The 26,774-nt window shown below is 43.0% G+C and overlaps 1 protein-coding gene across 3 annotated transcripts in view; it reads left to right on the top strand.

Annotated features, from left to right (window-relative positions):
• Positions 1-236: 236 nt before the first annotated feature.
• wapl (WAPL cohesin release factor) overlaps positions 237-26,774 on the top strand; it is a 137,548-nt gene continuing 111,010 nt past the window's right edge. Inside the window, exons 1-2 of one of the 3 annotated variants that reach the window (XM_033012600.1) lie at positions 237-256; positions 3,147-3,673. In XM_033012600.1, coding sequence (XP_032868491.1) covers positions 246-256; positions 3,147-3,673 — 538 coding nt within the window. In that variant the 5' untranslated portion in view covers positions 237-245. Of the gene's footprint in view, positions 257-401; positions 574-1,082; positions 1,453-3,146; positions 3,674-26,774 lie in introns of those variants that run through there. The other 2 variants (XM_033012601.1, XM_033012603.1) reach the window with 2 other exon arrangements.

Raw genomic sequence — 26,774 nt, 5'->3', positions numbered from 1 at the left:
CACTACATCTCCCAGAGGGCGTTGCGGCTGCGGTCACGTGTCCCAGGCCCGGCCGGCGATTGCTCGGGATGTCTGACGGCCGCTTCCGGCGTGGAGCGGAGGGGGGACCGGAAACAGTCGCGTTCGTTGGTTGGCCTACAAGTTCCAGCAGCCTCTGCGCGCCCAGACCCCGCGTCGTGAAGTTTTATTCATCGTCGCTTCATCACCGAGCGGTGACGTCGTCGTTGCGGCTCCTCTCATGCCGGATGCGGGAGCGGTGAGGACTACAAGTCCCGGCAGGCCGCGGGGCGTTGGGCCAATCGGGGTGGGCGGTGGTGCGGGGTGGGGCGAGTGAGCGCGGCCGGGATTGGGTGGGGACGGCGGGCGGGCGCTCAGGTGACCGGGCTGTGAGTGTGAGGGAGGGAGGGAGGGGGAGCGAGTGTGTGTGTGAGTGTGAGCGAGTGTGTGAGTGTGAGCGAGTGTGAGTGTAGGGAGTGAGGCGATGGCTGGCACCGTGAGGTGTTTTTCCTCTTAGGCCCCGAGCGGAGCAGCGAGGCCTCGGGCCGGCCTTTCACACGGAGCCGGGAGACGGCGGTAAGTGCGGGAGGGGAGGGAAGGCCCAACACCGAGCGACAGCCCGGCACCGGCAGCCGGAGCAGCAGCGGGAGGGAGTGAAGGAGGGGGGAAGCCCGGCACTGGGGCTCGGTGATCGCGGCCTTCCCTCCCTCCCCTTCTCCCGGAGCAACTACGCCGCTGGCGGGCGGACGGACGGAGAGAGAGGAGCCCGGACCCGGCCCAGCCCGGGGGAGGGAGCTTGTTGTTGACTCTCCCGGTCGTGGCGGGACCGTCCCGGGGCGAGGAGGGAGGGAGGGATGATGGGGCCCGCGGCTGGTGCTCGGTCTGTGCCGCCCGTCCACTCCCCCTGACCCGCCGGGAGCCCCACACCCAGCGTCAGGCACCCGCTTAGTTCATCAACTCAAGCCCGGGGTCTGTGTCTGGGCCGAGGATCCCCGGCACTTGGAGCAAGCAGTTTGTCCGGGTCGGGGCTCGGCAGGTGGGATCCATGGGCGGCGGCATCGGCGAACAACAGCTGGTAAAGTTGCCAAAGGTCGAGCTTCCTGCGTTTGGCACCGCCACTTGTGGTCAAAAACTGGATGGATTTTGCGTCGATATTCCGCCGGATCCTTGGGTGGAGAAACACTTGCTTTCAGCAACAACCAGCTGATAATATTTAGCCCAAGAGATCGGGTTGCAAAAATACCACACCAGCAAAGTTCTCCGTGCTCAAGAAGCAAGAGTGTCTGACCGAAATATATCCCAGATGGAACAATGAAATTGTTACTGTTGCACTGTTGTTGAATCACCATTTCACATTTAATAGACAAATAAGTTCAGGGGCATTTATTCCTTCCCCCTCTGAACGTTTCCAGTTTTTGCGTTGTTCTGTCACCTGTGTGGAAGGTTGATTTGGAGGTGGGTCTAATACAGAGGGGTCTTAGGGTAGATCCATAACTCCCTGACAGTGGAACCTATCAAGTAGATGAAGTGGTAAAGCCATATGTTATGCTAGCCTTCATTGGTGGGGACATTGAGTGTAAGAGTTAAGGTGTCATTATGCAGCTTTATACAACTTTGGTTAGGCTGCATTTGAAGTATTGGTCACCATATTACAGAAAGGATGTGGAAGCTTTGAAATGGGTGCAGAAGAGGTTTGCTAGAATGAAACCAAGATTACGGGATATTAGCGGAGGGGAGGGGAGGGGGGGAAGGGGAAGGGAATATAGGCAGACATGGATTGTTTTCTCTAATGGTGGAGGTTGCAGGGAGAGTGTGGGCAGGTTGACAGTCAGAACCTTTTTCCCCAGGCTGGACATATCAAATACTAAGAGGATAGCATTAATGTGAGGAGGAAAGTTTTAAGGGGATGTGTGGGACAGGTTTCTTAGAGTAGTGAGTGCCTGGAATGTGTTGCCAGGGGTGGGGGTGGTGGAGGTACATATAATTGTGGCATTTAATAGATTTTTGAATATCAATTATGTGCAGGCAGATTAAATTTGGTCGGCATCGCGTTCGACAGGCTGAAGGGCCTGTTTCTGTGCTGTATTGTGCTAAGGAAAATGTTATGCAGCTAAGTGATCTTCCGATGGATACTTACAATTAGTGCTACTCTGCATTAAATTCCCTTGTCCCCTTAACATGATTCATGTATCAAGAGTGCCACAGTCACACATTCCCTACCACCCACTGGTCAGGGACACTCCAGTCCTATAAAAAAAATACCGGAGGTGTGCAATCATTGTAACAGCGGCATGTTAAATGTCACTCTTGAACAACATGGCATAGCAAGCAAAGGTGCCAGAAGAACCAGGGCAAGTCCCTCGCAGTGAATGGCAAGGCCCTGAAGAGTGTTGTAGAGAAGAGAGATCCAGGTACATAGTTCCTTGAAAGTGATGTCACAGGTGGATAGGGCGGTCAACAAAGCTTTTGGTACATTGGTCTACATCAGTCGGGGTACTGAGAATAGAAGTTAGGATGTCGCGTTGCAATCGAACAAACTGTTGATGAGACTATTTGGAGTATTGCGATTGGTTTGGGTCACCCTGCTATAGGAAGCCTGTTGGTCTGCTGGGAAATGTGCAGAGAGGATTTACGAGGCTATTGACAGAACTTAAGGGGCTGAGCTGCAGGGAGAGGATGGGCAGGCTGGGACTTTATTCCTTGGAACACAGGAGGCTGAGATATTCTTACAGAGGCATACAGGATCATGAGGGCAATAGATTGGATGAATGCAGTCTTTTCCCAGAGCAGGGATATCAATTTGGACAGGTTCGTGGCTTTGAGGCATATGGACCAAATGCAGGCAGGTGGGACGTATAGATGGGGCATGTTGGCGTGGGCAAGTTAGGCCGAAGGGCCTGTTTCCATTTTCTGTGACACTAGTTAAATCACAGCTCTCTGTACCTGCATATCAGTAGGTGAGATATTTCACTCATCATAGAACTGGTTATGATTTAGTGCAGGAACTATGGATTAACATTTTGTGTAGAAATGGGTGAATATTGCATGAACACACCTTCATTTAAAATCAGAGTGAAAAAGTGACAAAAACCTGACCATTGAGGCCAGAGATGAAGCGATGTGTTACTGATTTTATGTTCTTTTTACAGGGAATATGAAAGAAGTCCCAACATGACATCAAGATATGGGAAAACCTACAGCAAGAAGGGAAGTACTGGCAGCTCGAAATTTGATGAGGTGTTCTCTGGTAAGCGTGCGAAGATAAGCACGAAATGGGGAGAGACCACCTTTAAGGCTCAGCTGACCCAGAAGAGACCGAATGTCAAGCCAGAGCCAGTGGAGCAGCCCAAGCGGCAGAAGATTGAAGACCAGCTGACCGAGGACCCATTTGGGTTTGACAGCGACGATGATTCTCTCCCTGTGTCATCACGGAATCCAACCCCAGCCAAGGCGCCGCAGTCCGCAGAGCCCCCGAGACCATCTGATGGCGATGGTGTGACCTCCCTGCTGGAGGTGAACAGTAGGATGAGTCGGCCTGTTGGCGGCGAGGCCCTTGTGTGCAGCAGGTTTGCAGTCTTGCCTGATACAGTCCAGGAGAACAGTTTGGGTCGAAGTGTTGCCTTGTGTTCAGAGACCAAAGAAGCCCAAGTCTCTGCCAACAGGTTGAACTCGCTGGGTGAGTCCACATTTCTCCGTCATAATGACCAGTTCTCTACGAACTGGCTGTGCCATTGATGGTAAATTTCACCAGTGGGGTGCTGACTTCATTTGCAGTTTGGCGGGTGGAAAAATATGACCAGTTGGGCCGGGCATTTGGTGAGGTCACTCAGAAGTTTGGGGAGAGGAGGGATGGAGGTGTAGGTGTCGTGGTGCCTCGGACTTGGGGCAATGATTACAGAGCCACGCAATGCTGAAGGTCGGTGTGGAGTGAGCTTTGACCTGGGGCTTGTACACAAAGCCACAGCAAGTCTCTGTGTAACACAAGAAACATGTCTCCTGCAAGGGGAGGCATAACATGCACTGACATTAAAGGTGTGAGGGACAACAACAATAATTGGGATCTGCCAATTATCCCAAAATCCGACTACTTTTTTAAAAAGCATCAGAATCCTCAATATATGCTATTCAGAGAGAAACCTAAAACTTAAAGCTCTAGTCCTTGTATCAGTACCTAAACGCTAAGTATTATCTCTTCAGAATCATAACTGTTTGTGTATTTCAAAGGGCAATGGTTCCCCATACTGCGTTAGATACTTAGAGGCCATCTCTTTGGCATTAACTGCGTTGAGATGCTCAGTGCTATATCACCCAGTGTTACAGGATGATAGAACTGTGCCCATCAGTACAACAATGTAGTGCTAAACATTGCCCACCGTCCTTCAGAATACTCCAGGGTCTGGAGATGGATACAGACCATGACTTGGCATTGGCCCTCTCAGTCAGACGACCCACTGGGTGGCTGGTGCCGGGCGGCTGGCAGAGTTTGGATTGTTGGCCACAGTCTTCCTGGTGCAGGACTGGACGAATGATCAGAAGGCTGGAGATAAAATCTCACCGAGAGAGCTGCACAATGTATACATGGTCAGTTGTTAACAAGATTTTTATTCCAGTAATTGGTACCATGAAACTACCAGATTGTCATAAAGCCTCATCTGGTTCTCTAGCCTCCTTCAGGGATGGAAATATGTTGCCCTTGCCTATGTGTGCAACCTGTCCAACAGCAATACGCTTGAATTTTAGAGGATGTTTCAAATGCCTTTCAGTTGCATCTTAAAAAATCAATAATGCAACTGAGATAGAACTGGTGACCTGGTAAAGGTGTCAGGCACACAAAGAAATGCTGAGCTCAGTTGATCCTCCCACAAACACCTGAGAATGTGCCTAAATTGGGAGTGCTGTCCAACAGATATGAATAACAACCTGATGTAATGGATTAGTACCACGCAACCAGTTTTCTGCACATTTTCATTACCGTTCCTCATATACTTGGATATCCTATCATCTTGGTGTGTTGGGCTTACTGGAGATGCAATGATATGCAGCAAAGGAGGATGCATCTAGGGATCCTCAACGTTGCCTGCAGATCTATTAAGCTGCATGGTATCCGATTAAACATATGTAAATTGGTTAGCACCAGAAACTGGTGAGATTACAAGGGTTAAACCTGCTTAATCTTATCCTCGTGGACCTACATTTGCAGGTGAATGAATCTGTCCCTGATACTGTTGGTGGAAGTGACCATTGGGGGGGAGTTGGTCAAGATTGAAGTCTGCAGTCTCTGCGCATTGTGTTGTTGTAACTGTCGTGCAAAATGGTGGAGTTTGAGCCGTTAAAATTTGCATAACACCCATGAAATATTGAACCATCATCAAGAGCAGAATTGCATTCCTGTCTAATCTAATCTGAAAGTCAGCATGTCCACATTGTGTCCATGCCATCAAATGTTCACCCCCGCTTCTGTGAGTTGTAGAAAGACGGGTCACGAGTGGAACCAAGTGAAGCTCCAATCATTAACCCTCATGCCCTTTCTTTGGACAGAACTCCTTGCCTGCCCTCCCTCTGTTTCTAGAACTCCCAATGCAACCAGAACCTTCTCGCGGGCATCACCAGGCCAAACTGTTAGCTCTGAAGAAGGGTCTCAACCTGAAACGTCACCTATTCATTTTCTACAAAGATGCTGCCTGACCCGCGGAGTTACTGCTGCATTTTGAGCATCTTGGCTCTCACACGTCTCCTGATTACTCCTATCATTGATCATCAGGTCCTTGTCTCCCATGCAATCATTGATCTTATTCCTTTGAGCAATCTTCCCTTCCCAGCCTTTAGCACAGTGGTTCCTCCAACTTGTGTAGCCAGCTTCTACCTCCTTTGCATGCAGGACTATCTGGAAATGGATTGTATTTAATGTCCCTTTCTTGTTGCTTCCAACACTGGGAGGATTTCAACTCCATCATGTAATGGCTCCGTTTCATTTTTCCTGTTTCTCTGTTGTATCTGCTGATGAGACTTTTCACACCAGTGCCTTTAAGATGTTCTTTCAACTAATCCTGGCTCTTTCTCTGTCCTAATTGATAGGGAAGTCAACCATGTCTCCTCTGTTTCCGACACATCTATGCTCACCCCTCCTATTAAAACGCAGGTAGGCTTCCAATTGCATTTCAGCCCACCTGTCTCAGTGTTCAATGAATCATCCTATGCAATTTCTGCCACTTTCAACACGATTCACCACCTGAAACATCTTCCCCTCCTATTCTCATTCTGACATTGTGGTCCATTCTTTAATCTCCACCAACCCCAGCCATTTTTGCAGCACTCTCCCATGCACATTTGACCTCTTCCCAACATCCAGGGACCCAAGCAATCCTTCGGATGAAGCAATGAATCGCTTGTATTGTTTCCATTTAATTATTTGCATTCTGTGCTCGTATTAATAATAATTTTGGAGAAACCAAATGCAATTTGGGTGATTGGTTTGTAGAATGCTTCAGACTGTAAGAGTGATTCACACCTCTTCTATGAAGGTATGAAGGGTTAATTTTGAAATGAATCATTTTAGGTGTCCATTCGATTGTTCTAGGAGACGAGACTGCCGATGCTGGAATCACAGATAAAAATTAACCTGAAGGAACTTTGCAGATCAGGGAGTATCTGTGGAGGGAAATGGACAGGTTTTTACAAATGCCTTCTGTTCTCTCCACCCATTCCTCTCTGTGCTGTACTTGGTTTCTCATAATAGAAAGTCCTTTGCCTGAAATGGTCCCTCTCCCAACTGCTCCTGCTTCACCCGTGCTTCCAGCATTCTGCTTTGGTTGGGATTAACGTTGTTTTTTAATTTGCTGCTGAAGCCGCAACCACGCTGAGCAGTACTGATAGAAAGCGAAGTAATCCATGACCAAAAGGTTCTCTGCAGTCCCATCACATCCAGTCGTGAATGGTGGTGAGGATTTAAGCCTAACTGGAGCATTAGGCTATGAATATATCCACCTTACCAGAGTAAATGCCAAAAGCAAGGTTAAGCATTTACACTCATCACTGGGTTTCTTCAGACGACATACTTGACAGAAGCCAGTCCCAGAGTACATCAATTCACTCCAAGTGAAGCTGGGCATTTCATGCAGCAAAGAGATTCTGCCAGCGTCCAGCTGCAGTGCTGATGGGTTTTGTTTGCTTGGATTTAGCCAAGTTGTTCAACATGAGCATCAAGGCAGCTGTGGAAAACTGCTGAGGTATGTACTGTCTACAAATAAGACACATACCAAGTTGTCATTTGTCAACAGGGTGACAGCAAATATTGTCAACAGTGCCATCAAGCTGTCATTGGGAATTTGTGCTTACTGCTCGGTTTGGTTTCTGACAGGACCTCCTCAGGACAATTCGTCTTAAACGCTCATTCCCTGCTCCCTGGTATAACATGTACGATTCCCAAACAGCAACTCTGCATAATGTCACCCACAGCACTTTTCTGAGCTGTGATGAACCACATAGGAAGTTGTGCATAACAAGCACAGGAACACCGCCTGTGATTTTTTAAAATCCCATTTGGTGCAGTATACCAACTTCGCCATTTTGTCTGATTACATTTTGAAACATCTGATGGGGCTGAGGAAAATTGCATAATGCATTTAAGGGGCAACCAGAAAAGTGGGGGTGAAACGAATAAAATAAAGTTGAACATGCCCTATGGAGCATAAACAGTGGCATACAACATTAAATTGACTTGCTTGTTTTTGTGAGTTTCAGCTTCCTCTTTCTGGCTAAGGATTTTTTATGAATTACTCTAATTTAATTATTTTTCTTAGATTTGATCTCTTCCACAAGTAGAAACCTTTTCACTGTTTCCTCTTTTCAAACCTTTTATTTTTAATAACTCGGCCTGGTATAATTCTATACACCTTAATTATATCCTCTTTACATCTATTCTGAACAATGCTCAACTTTCCGTTTTTCCAGCCCTGGTAACATTTTGTAGATAATTTCCTGAATATAGCTGTTTTGATTGTCCATTTTGCTTCATGTAAACATGAATGTTATTAGAATGAGAGTGGAATTCCAACTTTGCTGTATGCGGATGTGGGTAGCTGCTTCATTCCCATGTGGAATGAGCACCTTTGGACAGAACTGAGTCTACAGTTGTAGCCATTGGTTCCAGACTTACTTGATGCTTTACTGATTTTTGAAGATGCCAATTGCTGACCCAATTAAATGCTGGTTGGCCAGAGTCCACGTTGAGTGTAATGTTAGCTGATGGTGCTCTGTAACATCTATAGTTCAAGTTTTGTTAGGAATTATATTACCTGCAAAGTTGACTCGGTTCAATGAGCAGTCTAACAAAATGTGGTTGAGCTACAGAGTACAACTCTTGGAATTTCATGGGTGACATGTCACAATTCTGATGATGGATATTCTTGAATCTTTATCACAGTTTTTAGTATGCTTTTGCACCCTCCCCTATGGCACTAATGTCCACATGCTCATCAGAATAGATCTTAAAGCTCACATGTGAGCTTGTGCAATCACTGGAGGAATTCGGTTTCACTTTCTCCCTGCTTACGACAAGTAAAAAGACTTGATACAGGAAGTGAATCAAACCTGTTCCGGTTGTCTTCCACTCTCCACACCACCAAATAGACCAAACCTTGCATACCCCTTGTTTGTTTACCCTTACACTTGTTTATCCAATCTAATCCTCAAGACATTGCATACTTTTCTTAAGCACATTCCACTACTGGACAGCCCATGTTGTTCATGCAGTGTTATTCCTCCATTTAATCTGTGGTACTGGGTTCTTGATTCTGTTGTTTCTCTCTGTGCTTTACCCTTTATAACACCATTCTGTACTGATGGAATGCATTTACATACAACTACTTTGTCGACTTTAATGTCCCAGAAGAGTAGGAAACAAATGACCACTAAACAGTTATTTGCATTATTTTTTTTGTAAATATACTTGTTCTAAAGTACAAGCATGTCGTGATCCCTCTTTCAAAGATTAACATTATCCTCTGGTAGTCTTGTACCTAACAAGCTGTTGCCCAAGAGTATCTACTATTTATTGCCATCCAGGATAATATTCAAGTGCAATGTGGAGGGTGCGCTTCAATGAATTGCTGCCATCTTTTGATTGAGTTGTCGGATGGGTTAGGGTCACCAGTTGTCCCAACTGCCCTGCTTCAATCCTAACCTCTGCTGATCGTGCAGAGTTTGCACATTCCTCCTGTGATCGCATGGGTTCCTTCCACACCCAAAGTGTTTGGGTTGGTAAGTTACTTGGCCATCTTAAATTGCCCCTTGTGTGTAGATAGACTCTAGGGAGAGTAGATGGGAATTTGAGACGAATTTTAAAATGAAATAGTGTATGATCAATTTAACGTAAATGGATAGTTGATGGTCGACAAAGACTTGAGATGAAACGGCTGTTTCATTGCTGCACGGCCTTAACTTCATGTACACAACATAACAGTGACCAAGTAGAAATGTACTGTCCTCATTGACTGTTGTTTGAGGATTAAAAAATGACACATTTTGAAAAATACTTTATTGACCATGAAGAACTTTGGAATATCCTCGGATTATGAAACCCACCAAAGATGATTTGTAGAACAATTTATGACCATAGGAAGTTACTCAGGGCTTGTTGAGATCTCCAGCCACTGGTCCATATTTCAAACTGGAAGGTGAGGTTCATCTGTAAATAAATCAAAATATTGAAGCTTTTCTCATCTGAGAGTGAATGCTATCTGCTCTATCCCATAGCAGCGCAAAGCCTCAGTAATTTGACCAAACTGGGAACCTGAAGCTTTGGATTTGGGGATGACGATTATAGAGTGTGACTGGTGATGCACTGTAATTTTACTCATCAGAGAAAAGTTGAGGGCATTGTCAATGATGGGGAAGTAGTTTGTCTTCACTCTTGTTTGCACCACCCTTGGTGCTCTTGGGTAGCCGAGCGGGTCTCATACCGCTACCTACTTAATTTCCCACGGTGTTAATACAGTGTGACGGAGATTGGGCACTACACATATCATGGGCTGCCCTACTAGCCTGCCCTCCGCAAATTGCCAACAATCTATTCCTCTAGTTTCACCATCAAGCTACTTGGGTATGATTAATCCTTTCTATCATAGAGAACATGCATGATCTTTTCTATCAATGGAATTCTTTCAAAGTTCCAGTCTTTGGACATGGGGTTAAATAATTGGTATCTCTCAATGCACAATACAAGGCCCCTGCTCAGTCAAACATTAACATTAGCATTTGATGTTTACTTAGCTTGTTGAAGCAGTTCTGTACTGTAACCTGGTTAAGTTTATGATGCCTGGTTTTGAGTGTCGTGCTAATCCAGTAATATGCTGAGTAATCTATTACAAATAAGTTTGAAATAGCATTGTGCTTTCAGTGGGACCATGGCAGAGAATCTTTATGCATGCTTTTGAATAATTTTCTTTCGACATGCTTGTAAGCTCTAACTTGATTTTGGCAGAGCTTTAATGAGGAAAGTATCTTATCATATGCATTAGCAGTTAAGGAAATGTGAATGTTGGGCATAGTATTTAAAAGTTAATGAGACTACTCCTTGATTGAAGATGGCATTTGGTCAGTGATGGATTGCTATTGGTAGTGAGCTCTTAAATACAGTATCTCGGTGTTGAAATATATTTTAAGTACATTAGCAAAGTAAGTTGAGATAGATGCTGGTGGACCTATTAGTTTTCGGATAAATGTCTGTTTTTTCAGTTTGATTTGAAAAGGGACTTTAAAAGGATGAGGATTTGTATTGCATTGCTAACTGCCCATGAGAAGGTGATGAGGAGCTACTGCTGTTCTTTTGAAGGTAGGTACAAAATGCTCGAGTAACTCAGCAGGACAGGCAGCATCTCTGGAGAAGGAATGGGTGACGTTTTGGGTCAAGACCCTTCCTCATACACAGTTGTTCTTTTGAAGTTGTCCATATTGTTGTTGAGTGGCTAGTTCCAAGATTTGAACTAAGTGATGGAAAAGCAGTAATATATTTTCAAGTTGGGTGTTATGGTTGTGCCATGGAGGAGAACCTGACATCCTTGTTAAAAGTTTTAAGTTTAGGAGTTGTATTATGAGTAGCCCTGGCAGGTAGCTGCAGTGCACTTTAGTTTAGTTTATTGTCACGTGCACGGAGGTGCAGTGACAAGCTTTTGTCGCACGCTAACCAGTCAACAGAATGACTACACAAAATTACAATCGAGCCATCCACATTGTACAGATACGTGATGGAGGGAATAACCTTTAGTGCAAGGTAAAGTCCAATTAAATATAATCCGAAGGTCTCCATTGAGGTAGATAGTAGCTCGGGCCGCTCTCTAGTTGTTGATAGAATGCTTAGGTGCCTGATAACAGCTGCGGAAAAACTGTCCCTGAATCTGGAGATGTGCGTTTTCACACTTGTGTAGCACTTACTTGATGGGAGAGGAGAGGAGAGAAGAGACTCGTCCTTGATTATGCTGGTGGCCTTGCCGAGGCAGCGTGAGATGTCAATGGAGGGAGGTTTGTGTGACGATCCATAATTCTCTTGTGTGGAGCTGTTCCCAAACCGTGCAGTGGTGCATTCTGATGAAATGATTTCTACAATACATCTGTAGAAGTTGGTGAGAGTTGTTGGGGACATGCCAAATTTCCTAAGCCTTCTAAGTAGAGGCATGTTTGCGGCATTGACGTCACTTCGTTCTGAAATTAATTTCAGTGTCTGTATTTGAACCAAGCCGTTCATGGGGTTTCATGCTGAATGTTACTGACAAAACCCAAAGAACACTTTGACAGAGAGGGGCTTAGGATCCATCTGTGAGCTGACAACAAGCGAGTTTGGTATTCCGATTGTGCATGCCCAGGTTATAGGTCTCATACACACAAAATGATGCTGTAACTCAGCGGGCCAGGCAACATCTCTGGAGAAGGTTCTCGACCCGAAACGTCACCTATTCCCTTTTCTCCAAAGACGCTGCCTGCAGCTGAGTTATTGTAGCATTTTGTGTGTATCCCCAGTTGATGACTGGTGCTTGGCTTTCGCCGGCACCGAGGGGGTTAACCGATAGCCACTATATAAGGCAAGAGGTGCAGCTTACGGTCCACAGCCCGTCGGGGAACGGGTTCCACGGAAGTTGGAGCAGAGTTGAGCTGGAGTTAGCGCTTCTTCTCTGCGCTAGCTCTAAGCCTGGAGGCTGCAACTGCTCCGGGCCAGTGTCCTGTTAGTCCAGGGTCACCCCGGACATCTCTGGCCACCTCCGGACAGGGATGGGACATTCGGGAGGGGACGGGGACAGTCCAGTTGCAATTCAACAGCGCTTGCAGCGCCGGAGACCCGGGTTCGATCCTGACTACGGATGAAACGCAGATCTGTATACATGTAGGAGCGCAGCAGCCGAGAATGTTTATCTCCAATAACCTATGACCCGGGCATTCGCAGCCGGTATACCGAACTCTGAGTTATAGGACAGTGAGCCCATCCTTGCTGTGTTAATTGAGGTTGGCTGATATACACACTGGGGGATTACTGTCATTTTAGAAGATATTGGGGGCCTTTTCCCTACTTAACAAGAATGATGAGATGAGAGTTTAGGGGAAGGGAAGTCGTTTCTAGCTTTGACAATGTTTTTTCTCCTTTTCCCTTAAGAGATGGTTGCTTATTTACAATGCTGAATGCATGAATTATCAACTATTCCATATTATTTTACTTGCTGCAAATCAGAGAGCCCTATGATTCAGCCTGGGCTTTAAGTAGTTGAAGACATGGGAGATGGTAAATGGCTGGGGAAATGGAAACTAATTTCAGAAACATTATTTCAGTGAGAGAGTTGTCAGTTTATGGACAGGCACCCCAGAGAGATGGAGGGAACAGAGAACATCAATTCAATTAAATGTTAATGTCATTATTTTGGGATCCAGTTTGAATAATTTGATGTCACACGTTTGGAGGAGCAGGAGATTTTGGATCCTCTGAATCTTTAAGCTCTCTGCACTACTATTTTCATCCATTGTATAGGTCTGTTGGAGTTTGATCACCGCCGGCTTGAAGCAGCGACACATCCTCTTTGATGTAGGATGAATGTCTCAAAGCTTTTTCACAGGAACTATAACCCAAATATTAACATTTGTCACGGGTTTGCAATTTCCCGATTTCCTTTAATGAAAAGGGCCTGTCCCACTTTGCGTAGGTACTCGGGGCATCAGGTAAGTCGGGACTTTTTTCACCCTGATGAAAAATGTCCACGAGTAAAAAAAATAGCCCCGAATACCTACGGCTGGCATAACGAACCGCTACGATATACCCACGGACTCCTACGGACTCGTTACGAACATTCTGCGAGTTTGAAAACTCGGCAGAATTTGTGAATAACTCGGGAAAGTGGGACAGGCCCTAAACTCTTCTTGATGTATGGTTCAGTTTCAAGAAGAATCTCAATGAAGGTAAGTGATAGAGGTTTGTGGAGGGAATTGCAAAACCTTGCTAACTAAAGGAAAGCCTGCAATGGGGAGCTAACATCTCGAAATGGAAGTGCTGGTGAGTGGGGAGTTGGATTTGGATTTGGTGGCTGAAGGAGATGAGATATGGGGAGGGTGTGCTTTGGATGGATACGGACGCTTTAAAAGATCTAATAGAGTTTTGCATACTAATGTTAACAACCCCATGTGCACTGAAAAGAGGAACAGAAAACGTTGCTGCCTGGCCCGTTGAATTTCCTCACACTTTTGCTCAAGATCCTAGCATCTGCAGTCTCCTGTTTCTCCATACATGGCATAACTACATCTGGTATGCTTGGTGGCGGACTGGTGGATTTTCCAAACTATTTGACATTATTACTTTTAATACCTCAAGATGTTTTCAATAATAAATACTGATACAGTATTTATTAATTTTCCAGTGAAGTCGGCAAGTTTCAGGGAAATAAGAGTTAGGTTCATGGGAGAATGAAAATGCTTACCCAATGGACTAAGTGCACAACCATGGGGACTTCCCAATAGTGAAATGATGGATTGCAGTGGAGATGTAAAAGGCACAGTATATGGATCTTGGTCTTTTTATATTGAGGCTTCAAGCTGCAGGCAATGAGCCATGAAGTATACACAGATTTGGTATCTTATTGGGCAAAGTTTTGGCATCTCTATTCTGAGTTTTGCTAAACAGCCAAGTGGTTGTCGTGGATCTCAGCAAAGGAAAAGCTCCAAACTTTCCTGGATTGATGACTCAATCTGTATGTTGAAATGTTCATTAACTATTCAAGTAGAAACTTTCTCTGGCATTTTTCAATTCTGTACAATATGGTTGTAATGCAATTTTACCCTCATCTCACAGAACCATTTAAATGTAATGAAAGGTTCACATGGGTTAAACATCATTAGTAAAAACTCAGGTGTTTTAAAATAATTGTCATTTTTCCAACATGAATAAGTACTGCACCCATGTTCTGGAAAGCATTTTAGGGTTATCTACAATGCCAACTTTGCGCTACCATTTGGGGTTGTCCATTTTTGTAAAAAGACAGAAAATTTATGAATATTAACTTAATTTAGACAAAATGCACTAAAACAAATTTTAAAATAAAATACAGATAAAAAACTACTGGTCTGTCTTGCAGTAACTAATGGTTCGTATAGATTTCAATGCGATCTGCTAAGCATGCCCAGGTTAAGTCCGACAAAGGCTGTGTGGACAACATTTTAAACCTGAAAACTGTGAAATCTGTTTGGTCTGTTGGAGTCAGAATGCTTCTCTTTTTGACTCTGTGGCCTCGGTTTGATATTTCAAAACCATTTTTTATATTTGGGGTAATAACAAAAATCAACTGAGCAAGTAGAATTCCACAGTAGTTGTCCGTAATATATTCTCGATCAGGTCAGTAAGCCAACATATTTCTCAACATACAACAAACAGTTCAAGGAAATGACTCGTGATTTCCTGATCATAGGTGGTAAAAAAAAATCAGTTGTGCCAGTAGCACTCAGATACTAATAAGCGATAAGGAAAAATGTTGTCTCCAACTTTTTTTTGCCCAGTTGCCCATTCTAGTCTGTGGGATCTATCTGGCCAAAATTTAAATGTAGCTGGCCTGAAATTGATTGACAAAACTGAGCTCTAGCAATGCAGTTTTGTTATAGGTATGATTTAAAAAAAAAAAAAAAAATTTTCTTTAATTGAATTTTTAATCGGAGTGGACTCTTGTCATTCGTAAGGAACAAGATGCACATTCTTTCAGTAGGCAAGACTGATGCTTTTAATACAGTTTCAAGTGTTAAGACTTCAGACTCCTGTTTCCAATAATGAAAGCTTGGTTTTAATCCCCTCTTCTACGCTGTGACATTTCCAAGCACGGTTGTGCCTTGATATAGTTCTCATTATGTAAGGCGCATCCTGAGTTGGTTCATTCAATTAAAAAAAAATCATATGTAGTTACAAGCATCAATTTTCCTGCAAACAGTGTATGCGTGTGGAATGAAGCATGTTGAAAGGACAATGAGTTCTTTTATCGACCATAGCAGACCTTTGTCAGATCCTGCTGTTGATGGTGTGACCATTCAGCCATTGGTGCCTGTACCATCTCCAATCATTCATCACATTTGGTTCCAATGTCAGGTACATAAGATATAGAAGCAGAAGTAAACTATTTGTCACCTTAAAGGAGCTCCACCATTCGATAAGATCATGCTTGGTCATCACTTACATACCTGGATTTCTCCCAAATTGCTTTGTCTTTGGTATTCAAAAATCTATTTATATGTTTTCGATATTGTCAATAACTTTATCCTTCATAACACTTTGGTTAGAAGTATTTTGAAGGGACACTAATCTCTCATCTGAGGGATCAAGCTCTTACTTTGAAATGGCAATCTCTGGTTTTAAAAATCCCAGTCAGGTTAAAAAACGTCCAACTTGTCAAGCCCCATAAATATTTTGTATGTCTCCATTAGTTACCTCTCGTTCTCCCATCGATCCAGTATCCCCACGGGCAATCCTGTTATTTCAGTTATCAATCAAGTAAGCGCTTGTTGCACTCTTAGTCACAAGTATATTTTACCTTCGATCGGGAAACCTGACCATTAGCTAGTGTTCCAGTTGCTGTACTCTCGAGCGAGTTGCTTGGAATAAATACCTGAACTTTACCTGAATTCAGTGACGGACAATGCGCCATTTGCCTTTTAATGATTCATTGCATTTGCACGTTAACGTTTAGTGATTTCATTTGTGTTCCTAAATCACTCGACCTTAAAAATAAATTATTCTTTTCCTGCATCAAAATGGACGGCTTTGCATATTTCCATGTTGTTTCATCTACCATGACATTGCTGGTTATTTTAATCTCTCTGTAACCCCTTGAAGTTCCTCTGCATTCTCGTCACAACCTTCACTGCTACCCAGATTTGTAACATCAGCTGGATATATTACACACTGTCCACCTCATCCAGATATTGTGAACAGTTCTACGAAAATCACTCTCCCCACAGTGATCAAAACGCTAGTTGGTCACGTTGTCCCTTCTGTCCTGAAAATACTGCATCTCCTTTAAGAGCCTTCTTTCTATCAACCATTGGAGAAATGTCCTTTAACAAGGAATCTATGCTATTTAAAAGTAAAATCTTTAGATATGAAAAGGCAAACATGAGGATATATTTATCCATCCCTTAACAATCAGCCAGACAGAAGGTTGTTGGATTTGTATCCAATAAGAGATACTTACTCTCCCTCAGTAAGTTTTATCTTAATGGAGATATTCCTGGCATCTGGTTCGAAACCACTTGCCTTGAAGTGGTAACAGGGAACTTCAGATTCTGGTTTGCAAAACAAGATACACTGTGCTGGAGTAATTCAGTGGGTCAGGCAGCATCACTGGAGAACATGTTCTCCAGCAATGCTGCCTGACCCGCTGAGTTATTCCTGCACTTGTGTCCACTTGCGTTGATATCAGTTTATAATCTACCATGGTTTGGCCTTGACTTGAGTTAGATCCTTGTCATAGCTACTCTACCTTTGATGGAACACGCTTCATAAACTTACTAGTGCATCTTTCTGAATGTTGCTATGAATGAGCCACCATTGGGAGCTTGGAATTCTTGTAAGTTCCCACATTCTCACTTTGATAATCTCAAACCCTGGGTAATGCTGTGCTGAATCAAGACCATTTCATAGCACCTGATTGTTTTTCCATCTGCAACATTGGTCAGATCAAAAACCTTCAGGACACTTTGAAGGGTACCAGTCCAGTCCTCCGCACGTTACAAGTACCCGACTGAAATACAGCCCATACATGTAGGTATGTTGCAAAGCTTACCTGAAGCGTCGCTGAAAATCTGCCGCTGCGGTGTGCGCGATTTTGGCGCCGTTTAGAGGGGGGCGGGTTTAAAACGCGATTTTCTCTAGGCTGTTCAAATCGAAGATGTTCAGCCTAGTTAATTATTAACGGAAAATCGCTGGAAGACCCCGTCGCAAAAGCTATTATTAGTTTTAAAGGCCTCGTATAATAGTTATAGTAGTTTAAAAATCAATCTCTAAACCCGCGAACACCAGCAACCGCAGGGTCTCATAAAGCAAATATCTGAAGGTATGCTGTATATTTTTACATTAAAAAGGGCTTCTAAAGATCCCTTTATACAAAGTTTAATATTGCGAGTAGCTCATTTTGGGCCCATTATATCCCGCAGTATTTTTCTGGGCATTTGAGGGCACAAATCTACCGCAATGTGAACGTTCTAAACCAGCGCGTTCCACAGGGACCCACTGGAAAGCTGATTTAAAATGGGCATTTATTTACAGCAATTGAACACTAAATTCCTTCCATTTGGTCTATAAATTAATGTAAATGAGATTTTAAAATCATGTTTTATTGTGAATTATTTGTGAATATTATTTGGACATTTAGGCTATTTAAAAATGTTAATCATTTATTAAGAAATGGATAGATGTTTAGATCTAGTAATTGAAGTCTGAAATTAGCTACAATTAGGTAACTAACTAATTATATGCTTTAATTTCAGGTCATCCAAGTAAGAATATTTTATATTTGTTTCAGAATGCTTCAATCTATGATAACTGAAAATTTCATTCAGTTCTCTTAATTTTTAAGAAAGTTATGGGCTTTTGACTGTTCACGATCACAGCTATTTTGTTATGTCCATAGAAAATCAATAGGGAACAAGATGCTCATTTCCCAGTATGAAAATGGCCATAACTTTTTAAATACTTGAGATATGAAAGTGAATTAGGTGTCAAATTAAACTTATTTTTATGCTTTATCTGATGGGATAAATTGCAGACTTGATTTTTTTAATCTCAAAATTTTGTAACATTGCTAATACATGCGAGCAGTTCACAGGAGCAAACCTTGGGATGACCTGTAGCTCACCAACGCATAAGATGCAATATTTTCTGCATCTAGGTCTTAAAGTATTGCTGTTTCTTTGTTTTTTTAGCAATGTATTGAAATTCAATTGGTGATTGCACAAAACTCAATGTGGCGATTAGATTTACTGATGGTGTTGTATGAACAGTTTGCATGTCTCTTTTAGGGGATAATTGTATTGTTTCCCAGCAATATTAGATAACTGATATTCTCACGGTCTAATGAATTTGTATCCTTTAGTTGGATGGGCAGAGGTATTGACAAGCTTATAACTTGCTCAATTTCAAAATTATGTCTGTTGGCTGTGGGAAGTGCTTTTTCTGATGCAGTTGGAAAGTAAATAAAAATGTTAGCTATTTCCTCTATTTCGTAAAGGGAACAGATAACTTCCTTAATTTTGTACATCATACAAAGTAACAGGCTCTGCTGTGAAGAGCTTGGTCACTCTGACCTGTCATTCATGTCATGTAATTCCAGTAGCGCACAACCGTTGTTTCTAGAGAGGAGCAGATTAACAAATGAGTCATTAAAGAGATCCCCCTTGTGCGATTATAGAAGTTCTGAATGTCTTGACAGGACCTAATAGCAATCTCTCTGGGCTGTGTTCTTCATATCCATGCTTTCAGTGAAAGGATTGGTTGTGTAGGAAAGGAATAAGCTTGGAGTAAAGTCTTAGTAATAAAGTAGGGCAACACAGAAATGGGCCTAGTGATCCACTGAGTTGCTGATTTTTTTTCCCCATCTCTACCAAACCATTTGCCTATTTGAGTGTGTGTCTAAAAGTCTCTTGAATTTAGTGATTGTATCTGATTCTGTCACCACCTGTGGCGATAAGTTCCAACTATCAACCACAAAATCAACCATTTTAAGACCAATGACATATATTGGAGGAAAGGGCATTTTCTTTATTTAAAACAAGCCCTGTAAAACTCCTTCCTCTCAAACTTATCTCCTCTTGTATTTTCTGTCCTTACCATGGGGAAATTCAATATATTTCTATCGGGTCACCCCTCGGACTACTTAGTCCAAGGAAATCAATCCCAGCCGATGTCTCCTCCCCTTCCTCAGCCCTCGGGCTGTCTCCTCCCATCCCTCAGCCCTCGGGCTCCTCCTCCTCCTTTTCCCTTCCTTCTCCCCGCCACCCCCTATTAGTCTGAAGAAGGGTTTCGGCCCGAAACGTTGCCTATTTCCTTCGCTCCATATATGCTGCTGCACCCGCTGAGTTTCTCCAGCTTTTTTGTGTACCAGCCGATTCAATGCCTTCCGTCACAGTGAGGAATGTGGAGGAGCCGCTATGATGGATTTATGTGTTAAATTATTATGTGGTTGCGTGTTTTGTTGCTGTCTTGGTATGACTTGTATGGAAAGCAAATTCCTCGTATGATTTACATACTTGTTTTGTTTTCATACTTGGCTAATAAAATAAATAAATATACTGCTGAAGTCCTCCAATCTGACAACATCCTGGTAAATCTCATCTGCACTCTCCCCATTGCAACAACATCCTTCCTATAAAGTGGTGGCTTCAATTTTTGAATGAATTATGCTAAATGTGTTTGCTGACAAAACAATTAAATATACATGATTTCCCTGTTGTCTTATTTTATTGAGTAATAGTCAGATAGGCATAGAAACAGGCAATATGGCCCAACTTCCCCTCGCCGACCAACGTGACCCATTTATACTTGTCACATCTGTCAGTGCTTGGTTCATAACCTTCTAAACCTATCCTATCCATGTACCATCTTAATATTATGATAGTATCTGCCTCCTGGCAGCTCATTCCATATACCCACCAACCTTTGGGTAAAAAAAGTTACCCTCGGTCTCCTATTAAATCTTTTACCATCCTTAATTTTATAAAAATCTATTTTTTTTAAATTAATATTGAAATAATTGTAATGTTTGAATGTTAGGTATTCACTGTTTTTTTCAATGTCTTTGAGGCTTTCATGGTAAGAATATCTGGGAACATTTTTTGGCATACTTCCCTTATATAAACCTTTTGCTTTACAATGTCTAGTTGATAATATGTTGTATTTAAAGATGGGGTTGCCCTTGTGGATGGGAAAGAAAAGAGCATGGGTGGCTCAACAGGGTGGCGGACAGATCAGATTGATCGCAACCATCCTGGTGGACTATACACACATACACACACACAGACAGAAACACTTAATCTCTCCTTTGGATGCTCGGTTGTAGATGAGACATTATTAATCAAGAATTACCAGGTGTGATGTCAGGATGACATAAATTTGCTTTTCTATGTTTGGAAGTAGACCCTAAGCATAAGCTGTCTGGTGGACTAAGGTACTCTGGTACATTGTGTAAAGAACAAAATGTTCAAAGTTAGACTTTTAAGCAAACTACTTCTTTTGCGGTTTTGAGCGTTTGGACAGGCAACATTCAGTTGAATATTTGCAGTATGTGATGAAAACTAGTGGGGAAAAAAACAGTGGTCCAATCTGCATTTATAAAGGGTGACGCATTGTTAGTTCAACGTCTTTTTAGTGCAGGTTTGGATGGAGCTCTTTGCAAAGAATTTACAATGGGCATTTAGCCTCACTAGAGTTACAGTCATCCAGGCAAAAGGAGGCAAAATAAATCACTCCTGAATTCTGTCTTTTAGATGTGTTTCAAGAAGAGTATTGTTTGCCTTTGTCTCTGTCCTACCTCATATAATCATTGTATTTCTAACTATCAGTTGCTTTTCTGGTCAATGGAGTTTGATGTAAGGTAACTTGATGGTTGTGCCGTTGAATATCGGGGGTAGTTTGATAACTGTTCCCTTATTAATGGTGACCATTGTCTGACACTTTTGTAGCATGAAAATTAGTTATCACTTACTGGGTTGTTATCCAGTTCTTGCACTATGCTGGTGTAAGTTTGATAACGATTTGTGCTCAGTTCGTTTGCTGAGGATTTGTGATTTGAATGTGTAAACCCTTTTGTTTTATTCCATTATAAAGTCTGATGAGGAAGGGAAGTCACTGAAGCAAATTTGGCTGGTTGAGCATGGGAGGCCGCTATAAGGAACTTCTGCCATGATTTGATGTGATGCTCCTCCTATGACCAGAACCACCTTACCTTTTGAGAAGTATGACTCCAACCATTGGTGTTTTGACATCTATGGTCAGTTATGCAGGGCTTCCAGATGCCGCTCTTATTCAAATACAATCTAGATGTCAAGGATTTGTCAATCTCACCTTTGGAATTCAGCTCTTTGGTCCTCATATGATGTCTGCTGAGGAGTGGTCCTGATGAAATCTGCTCACCAACGCTCACTAAGAGATGAAAGTTGCTGTTGATTGTAAAAGAAACACTGGGTGGTACTGACTGGGATATATCCTTTGCTTTTGAATTTTGGTTCCTGGTTAATTTTCCAATTGTCTGATAGATGCATTATTACTGTAATGGAACAACTTGTTTGGAGATGCAGCTAAGTCTTGAGCATATATCTTTATTACTAATTATTATTGGCTGGTCCTGTAAACATTGGTATATCCACTGCTTTCAATCATTTCTTTATTGCCTGGTGAATCTATTGGACTGAATATGTCTGTGTTGGTGTAGGAAAGAACTCTGAAGAAAGGTCTCGACCCAAAACGTCACCCATTCCTTCTCTCCGGAGATGCTGCTAGACCTGCTGAGTTACTCCAGCATTTTGTGTCTACCATGTCTGTGTTGGTCGTGGCTCAATGTAACTGAAGATGTATTTGACAATGCTGTTGAAAGGCATACGGTTTCCCCATCACAAAGACAAGTGGATTTGTAGGTTAATTGGACTCAAAATTGTGAATGCGTAAATGCAATAACAGAACTTGTGTGACTGGGTGATCAGTGATTGGCATGTCACTGGTGGGACAAAGTTTCCATGCTGTATCTCAAAATTAATCCGTCCACAGGAGGGTGACCCAATTGGTCTGCAGGGTGGGTAAAATCACGAGGGGATTATTCTTACTCGCATTCTGTTACTTTACACATTGCTATCTTTACTAAGCATTGCTACGCTTGCCTGGCTTCCCATAAAATGGTATAGTCAGCCCATGGAGATTTCAAATGTCAGTTTATAATTAAGTGTCCAATTTGATGAAAGGAAGTGGGTTGGTAGCACAGCATATTGTTACTCCTTTGATACTTCGTTGATTTTTCAGTGAAGTCTGTCATCTTGTACTTGACGTTTACAAAACCTAAAAAGCTGAGAAGTTCAGACCAGATATCAATTGATAAAAAAGTGAGCTCTGACATTTTTTTATAAATGTAGTGATTATAGCTGAGGGATGATTTGTGTAAATACAGAATTTACATCATACAGTTCTTCTCTTTAACCGAAAGATGACTAATTAAAGTGTAATGTCTGCTTTGTTTCCTTGCTCAGATGAGGAAATTTGAAGTAATGTGTCATTCTCTGAAAACTACTTTCTGTGCTGGGATCATACCTCAATTTCATTAATGTTTCAAAATCTATCCTAGTCATACAGCATTGAAACAGGCCCATCGGGGGTGGGGGGGGAGACCGGGTTGGGGGCAGGAGGAGACCGGGAGGGGGGGGAGACCCGCAAGCGCTGCCGAACCGCCACTGGACCGTCTCCGGTCCGTCCGTCCCCCCCCCCCCCCCCCCCCCCCCGAGACTTCCGGACGGACGGGACACCGGCCCCCAGGCCTAAAGCGCTAAACCCAACACCAGCAGCCCCAGAACCACTGAACCCACAGCCAGCGTCAACTCCAGCCCAACCCCGCTCCAGCTCTAGAGGAACCCGCTCCCCAGTGGGCCGCTACAGCGACAAGTGCTAGTTTGCCCACGGCCTCAGCCGCTACGCCAACTCCAAGCCGTACCTTGCACGCCACCGGCTTCTGCCCTTACGGTACCCGCTGCCACTTCATCCACAGCCCTGAGGAGGAGCGAGGGCCCCGGCCTCGTCTGCGCCAGAGCGCCAGTCTGTGCTCAGCCTCCTCTGGTCCGGTGCTAGACTGGCCCGCGCTGCGGGCTGCCTTCAGCCATGACCTGGAGTTAGAGCTGACCCGGACTCTGGGCTTGGGGCTGGGCAAGGGAGGGGGAGGAGGTTGCTGCTGCAGGCAGCACCACCATCACCAACAGTACCCGCAGCTCCAGCAGGAGCCCATACGCAGAACCTCCAACCAGGACGACTCCAGTGGCTCCGAGTCACCCGGCGGCTGCCCATCTTCAGCACGATCTCGGTGTCGGACTGAGGGGAGGGGGGTAGAGGTGGAGGGGACCCAGCGGGGCAGGCCGAGCTGGAGCCAGTGGCTGCAAGTCCAGGGCCACCTCAGACACCTCTGGACAGGGACGGGACACCGGGGAGGGGACACGGATGGCCTAACAGCAACTCAACATAACCTGCAGCGATGGAGAGCCAACTACTACTATGGACGTAAAGCAAGCCTGCACACAACGCAGCACCACCGTTTCCAAGACTGTTTTACAGCTAGTGATCTATGACCTGGGCATACGCAGTCGGAATACCGAACTCGCTTATTCCATTGGTCACTTACAGTTAAAACAGCAGCTGTGTTATTGAGGGACAATGATGTCTGATAACTACAAGGGTGCTATATGGAAACTTTTTACCCCTCTTCTGTTTAAATCCAAGATAGCATATTTCTGCTTGTCAAGTTTCCAAGGTAACTTCTAAATATTCTCTAGTTCCCGATCGATAGCACATTCTAACAAATTTGGCCAATGTGGTGCAAAATGCATTCCCTAATTCATCACATGTATCCAATTCATGTTATGGAAACACGTTATAGCAGAACTATCTGTATTAGGTACTAGTTTCTTGAGACTTTAAGACTCGATCCCTGAAATCTAGGTTTTGATTATGTACTTTTTAAGCATTGCAGTTGGCAATGGAACTTTAATTTAACCTGTCCATCCAAAGCCTTGATAACTGATGTGTGAAAAGAAAGCTTTTAAATGTGATGTACCAAGATTGAATCTGTGAATTCAAATTTCTGAAGGTTGCTCCCTCCTTTGTAGTTAGTTTTTATTGCCTTTCGTACAAGCAAATAATCACTGACCTGCCCTTTATTTGTTCAGTAGGCGGGATCTGAAACTACACAATGGTTTAAATTGTACAAAGGTTTGTCACTGGAAGCAGTTTGACATTTTACCTACCAATTATCTTGAACAGAAGCAGTGGGTGTTTCCCTCTGGAATCTTAGTATTGATTTATTTTGGTTTTATTCAACCCAAAAGCAGTATTTTGGGAACGAATGACTAGGAATTATGTTCTACTCTTCTAAAAATATTGTAGGTAATGAAATTAGAGTATCACATAAACATCAAATTGATCTTTTACCCTTGAATGGCACCAAAAACATGATATCGAGAGTAAGAGAGGTTGGATATGCTGAATGAAACATTTGTCTTCAAATTGGCTCCAGCCTTTGGAGTATTGGCTGTACAGACGTACTCCAAAGACGTACAGGTATGTAGGTTAATTGGCTTGGTGTATGTAAATTGTCCCTAGTGTGTGCAGGATAGTGTTAATGTGCGGGTATTGCTGGTTGGCACGGACTCAGTGGGCCGAAGGGCCTGCTTCTACACTGTATTTCCAAACTAAACTATAGTTAGTAATGTGTGAAATATCCATATGTCTGGAGCTGTGTCATAGGAGCTGCAGATGCTGGTTTAAACTGACGATAGACACAAAAAGCTGGAATAACTCAGCTGGTCAGACAGCATCTCTGGAGAAAAGGAATATGTGACGTTTTGGGTTGAGGCTCTTCTTCAGTCCCAGAGGCTGAAGAAGGGCCTCGACCCGAAAGGTCACCTATTCATTTGCTCCAGAGATGTTGTCTGACCTGAGTTACTCCAGCTTTTTGTGCCTATCTGCCTGGAACTGTGCACAGAACAAGCAGAGCAAACTCCCTTTCAAGATGTGTGCCTTCCTCTCTTTAAAATATATTGTCTTTGTAAGGAAAGTATTCTTGAAATCACTAAACAACGGCTGCATTGGAATATCTTCAGATCATGATCTGAAGTGAATCTGTACGACCATGCAACTAAGGGCTATTCTGAATGTAAGATCTTTGCATCTTGTTAATGAAATAATTAAAACTATAACTTTGGTAGTATTGAGTGAGGTTCGCTGTGGCCCACTTAACAGGTTTGATTGGAGGAGGATAGAAGTCGTGTACTGTAAGCCCTCCGTTATTTTTAAATGAGTCAACTTTTCTCATTTTTTGTTAGTCGTTTCTGGCATTATTGCCTGTGTAGCATTTCTTGTTAAGATGTTATTTTCAGATTTGTGTAATTTGGAGTTCAGTTGAGTGCTGGTACTGATGCCTGTGAGGTGAGATTAGGGCCCAATTCAGTTTTTTTCACTGTCCGTGCAAGGTCTGAATGTTATGGAGCGGTTTTAATGCTTCATGTTTTAGATCAGATCGTGCAGCGGACAGTGACTTTAAACATTACACTGGTAATTAAATAAGAGGAATGCATGATGGACTAGTGTGGGAATCTGGTTTTGCCACTTTCAAATGCTAATAGATGTAACAAATGGCATGGTGTTACTTGGCATTCATGCAGGTCTGAGAGCTGTAAACACACAATAAGGGGGGGGGGTGGGTTAGAGGTTAAAAGGTATTCTGCAAAAGTGTTGGTAAAATAAATGAGCAAATCTCCCACAGAGATGTTGTTTCCAAATAAATTCATATTTAATTTGGCACATCAGTTGAATTACAAATGATGACCTTGTGTACGTTTATGTTGGGGCTTTCATTTGCTGTGCTGGAGTAAATAAAACCCCAGATGTTTTAAGTGTAAATTGCACAACTTGAGTTTTTGGCCCAATTCTCAAAACTGGCTACCCCCACTTGTGAATTAAAGATCTTTGGGAGTGTCTACTAATTAAGGTTAATTTATAAACCTTCAGCGAGGTCTCAAAATTAAGCTGGATCTTTTCAAAGCAAGGGTGTTAGTGGATAGATTTCAGATTTTGACATCTTAAATGTAATTGGAACTGACCACTGTACCCAAACCAAGGTATAAAATAGTAAGAAATGTGCACAATTACAAATATTGGAACTGTTAAGTGAAAATACAACAAAATACCATGCTCGCTAATCATACTCCGGTTGTGAACCTGCGATATTTTCACCAGTCTTGTCTAGCCTGCTGAGTGCTTCCTGCTAATATTTTGAACCAATGTTTCAAGGTCGTCTCCAATAATTTAAAATTGTGTTTTTTTGCGGATTAGTTGACAGATTTCATGTTGATTTTTAAATAAAATCAGAGCTTCACATGTTGATTTTTTTCTATATTAATCGATACCATGTAAAGCATAATTCAGAGAGAACTTTTAACACAGTATCTGATTTATGTTGCTTTTATGGTAGATTTTGCACAAGTATAAGTATATTTGAATTGGGGACAAAAGTAGATGACCTGCAGTT

The sequence above is a fragment of the Amblyraja radiata genome, chromosome 37, assembly GCF_010909765.2.
Source record: "Amblyraja radiata isolate CabotCenter1 chromosome 37, sAmbRad1.1.pri, whole genome shotgun sequence".
Taxonomy (NCBI): domain Eukaryota; kingdom Metazoa; phylum Chordata; class Chondrichthyes; order Rajiformes; family Rajidae; genus Amblyraja; species Amblyraja radiata.
The sequence above is the reverse complement of the archived record's forward strand: the minus strand, read 5'-3'. Positions and strand labels throughout refer to the sequence as shown.